The following is a 4,059-nucleotide window of genomic DNA, read 5'->3' on the forward strand; positions in this document are numbered from 1 at the left end:
CTCTTTCCTCCCCCCCTCCCCCAAGCAAACCGAGCAGGAATCCGAGTGTGCACCCGTGTGTGCAAACCGCTGGATGCGTGCCCGAGCCCGTCAACATGGATCGCTCCGGAGCGATGAGTTGGGACCGTTCCGCAAATCCTATTATCTCCGCAATTCCTCTCTGACAGCTCGGGGCTCCGAGAGCGCCACCGCCTGTCCCGCTCTCGGAGGCTCCTGCTGGAGGAGCTTTTAACCCCTTGGCACCTGTTTTGGTATCTTTGCAAGGCGGGAGAAAAAGGCCCCTTTGGAGGTTTATGCCCAGCAGGACAAGTGTCAGAATCAGCTGAAAAAAACAGTACCAAGAAAGAATCCTCAAGCAGAGTGAGTAACGCTGGGGGTGGTGGTGTGTGTGTGTCTTGCACCTGCAGGTCCCCTAAGGCCACGCAGACATCGTGAGAAACACCCCGTGCCTTGGACACATCCAGAACAGACAAGAGGAAATGAGGAAAACCCAAGCACAGAGCACAAAAATATTTACATCTTAGAAAAGAGGCCTAGGAGGAACCCGAAGAATTCATGCAACGCGTTCCTAGGGCTCCAGCTCTGATGCCTGAGGCCACCGAGCCGCTCCGAGGGGACAAAGCCCAGGTCCCTGGTGTAGGTCCTTGCCCAGCGACCACACTGTCCTCACGGAAAAAAACCCAGCGCTGCCAGACTGGGCAAAGAAACAGTAGAAAACATAACCGGGAATAATTTTTTTGCCTACATTGATAGAGAAAAAGCTGTCGTCTCAAGCTGCTATGCTGGGCACTTCTGTTATGGCAGGGCTTTTTGTAGGGCTGGTGGAGGAACGGTGCACAGGAACCTCAACAAAGAGGTGCTTAGAAAAGCGCCTGCTTTGCTTTACTCCTTTTCAATTCTGCTCCTGTAAATCCTTGGGGGTTTAGAAAAGAAGTGGTGTGAGTTGGATCAGAAGGAGAGAGTATTGTGTCTTGCTTGGGAATGCACGGGGTTCAAGGAATCACCGAGCTACCGGAAATCTTTTTTCCCTATTCTACGCGGGTTGCAGAGAGATGGTCGTGGTAGTGAAGGAAGCCCCAAAAAAAGAGAAAAAAAAAATGAAAAGCTGTTCTCTCTGCCTCCAGGAGTAGACTGTTTCCAGATGCTGGCATGTCTATGAGTAGCCAGGAGGTCAAATCTTTACTCAAAAACCAGTCTGCGAAGCCCTCGGTGCTTCTGCAGAGAGATGCCCTCCCTGGAACGTGGCCTCGGCAGTTCTCCTCTCCTGCCTGCAAGCCCATCGCTGCAGTGACTCCACGGGAACTCGTCCCGGGTTACAGCAGCTTAAATCAGACCCGAAACGTCATCCATGGCTCTCACACTGGTGACCCTCGTCTTGCTCAAAGTCTTTCCCTTGCGGCGGGTCCTCTTTGAAAGGTCGGCGCGGCCCATCGTATAGTTTCTTTAAAGAAAAAATCTTCTCCTTGGAGAGGAAACCCAGTCCAACAGCCCTAATAATCACCAGTTTAGCGTCCTTTATCCTGCACCTGTTCAAGCGTTACATCCAGGGGCTGGAAGGCAGACGGCTCCCTGAGAAGCTGCCCGCTGGGTTGCTGTCTTCCTTTTATCCCATTCCTTTGAGAGTCACGGGGGCAGACAATACGGTCACCACATTGCTGGAAATTCACTCAGCCTTAGCTCACTTTTCTGGGAGGGTTTCTTCTCCTCTCCCCCTCTTTTTTTTTTTTTTTTTTTTTTTCTTTTATCTATTGTGTTATGAACTTGTTTAAAAGAAAAGGGGGGAAAAATCTGGCTGGTTGCCTTTGTAACCTGAAGAAGATCTTTGCGGTTTAAGATTGTCTTAGCCTAGAGGACAAAATGCTAAACATCCACCATCCCCTGACGGTCTTGCTTCCAGTTGGCCATGCCGGCAGACACTTGGACTTGAACTGCAAATTTGCCTTTAGGGGATTAAGTTCCAATTTACACAACTAATCCCTGTGGTGAGGAAAGGCTGGGCCGGAGAGGAAAGGGCACGGTGCTTTCTTGAGAAAAAATTGGGGGAAAGTTACAGCTGTGAAAACTGAGACGTGGAGATATTTAACGTATATCGTTCGATTGCTCTCTTATCCGTCGGTGGGTTTAAGAGGTGGCTGTGTGTAGGAAGCAGGCGCCGTTGAAGCGATGTGCAGCTCACTGTCCTGGCGTCTCCCTGTCGTAACTGCGGACCTAAGCTACGGAAGGTGTTGCTAAACTTGCATCCTTTACTGCTATATCCAGAAAAGTGGGGATCAGGGGCTCGGCTTCTCCGCAGGCTCAGGCATCACGGGCAGAGCTGTCAGCCTTATCGCTCTCCGCAGAATCTTTGTTACAGATGAGCTTTCGTTTTCAGGGGGATCCTTTGCGTTTGCTTGATTAGTATTTAAAAATAGCGTAAACTCAGTTATCATCTAAGTGCCGGGCCTGGAAACTCTTGAGATGCAATAAATAAAATGCGCCTAAGAGGGTGTAAGGCCATATCATTGCGTTTTCCAGATTATTCACACTTTAGCGGTTTTATCTATAAAATACGCACATCCTATGCTAAAGAAAAGAACAACAACAAAAAAAAAGAAGCCAGAAAATGTATCTTTCTTATGATAACTCCACATGCTCATAGGAAGTTTAAAAACTGATCTGTGTTAGCAAAGGGTCGATGTACGTGCTTAATGGCTTGCAGTGACAGATTGCCTCCCTGTGCAGGATCCCAGCCTTTTCCAACAGCTTCTCCCGGGAATGAAGACTCCTCCTTCCCGCATTTATGGGGAAGTTGTCACCTGAGAGCATCCTGAGGAAGGACTGTAATTTATCAGGGGCCAAGGAGGGCTAAACCTTGCCTATTTGTGGACAGGCAAATCTGTGCCCCTGTTTAAGGAACCCGTTTGCTCCATCAGATTTTATCCCATTCCTCTTGGGCAGGGTGGAGGAGGAGGGAATTGTGCGGGTAAGAGTGGTGATCCTCGCTAGGCAGCCAAATTCCTTGGAGTTGCTAACAAGAACCGCCACTTGAAAGCATAAATCTCTCAGCTGGAGCTGCGGGATCAGTTCCACAGGTAGCAGCAGCGAAGCCTTATGCTCCTTATCCTTATCCAGCAGCAGCCACCAGGGAGAACCCGGCATGGCCGGAGAATTCTCCAGACCGTATCCCTTTTAGAAAGTTGTTTTCTCATTTTAGACCAAACTTTTGCCCCTTCTCACCGCTGCGGATACGTTTAGCTCCTTCATCCCTCTGTAAATGCTTACTAGCTCAGCGAGATGACTACGCACATTATTTATACACGTTATTTAGACAAAATCATTTAGTCCGGCTTCCTTCAAAGCTTTGCGTGTGATGTTTTCCTCCGTATCCTTCATTTTGGATACCACAGTGTCTCAAAACATTGGGAAAGATTATGCTAGCTGTCAAATTTCAAGGCCAACAAGTGTCCCTCCTTGGAGAGGTAAATAATCTACGGCAGAGAATTCCCCTGTAAATCTGGGAAGATGGGCTCCGGCGCTGCCACGGACCCGCTGCAAAGACTTTAGGTAAATTATTTTGCTTTTCCCTTCTTCTCTGTTTGGATTATTGGGCCTTCGAGGAGGGAATGCCATCTTATCAGACCTTCTGCGCTATTCCAGGGTCAGTAAGGTCTCAGTACTCAGCGTCTCCGCGTGTTCCACCCTCAGAATTCATAGTAAACATAATAGGAACAGAAATTAGAACGATGGTAATGACCGTGACGAGTCAGCAGATGGGATCCAGTGGTACGGGCAAAACTTTACCCAAGTTTATTTTCTGCCTCTCCCACGTGTAATGCTGCTGACCAGACAGTGCTGGAGTTGTGCTACCTTTGCGGTGGGTCTATAAGGGACATAAGCTTTTTCCCTGTCTCTCCACCAAAAATTGACTTTCTTACCTAGCCACAGAAGGTCCATATCCACAGGCCGGTAGGGACAAGGTGTCAAGGGGTAACCCCCGGTATCACTACAGGCTGGGGGAAGAAAGGATGGAGAGCAGCCCTGCCCAGAGGGACTGGGGGGCACTGATGGATGAAAAGCTGG

At 49.1% G+C, this 4,059-nt stretch overlaps 1 protein-coding gene across 1 annotated transcript in view; it reads right to left on the minus strand.

Moving 5' to 3' along the window:
- The window catches only part of MLLT6 (MLLT6, PHD finger containing), a 46,550-nt gene extending 45,119 nt beyond the window's left edge, over nt 1-1,431 (minus strand). Inside the window, 1 exon segment of the mRNA XM_009637039.2 lies at nt 1,335-1,431. Coding sequence (XP_009635334.1) covers nt 1,335-1,431 — 97 coding nt within the window.
- Nucleotides 1,432-4,059: the final 2,628 nt, after the last annotated feature.

Source organism: Egretta garzetta, unplaced genomic scaffold (genome assembly GCF_000687185.1).
Source record: "Egretta garzetta isolate BGI_Z169 unplaced genomic scaffold, ASM68718v1 scaffold324, whole genome shotgun sequence".
Taxonomy (NCBI): Eukaryota; Metazoa; Chordata; class Aves; order Pelecaniformes; family Ardeidae; genus Egretta; species Egretta garzetta.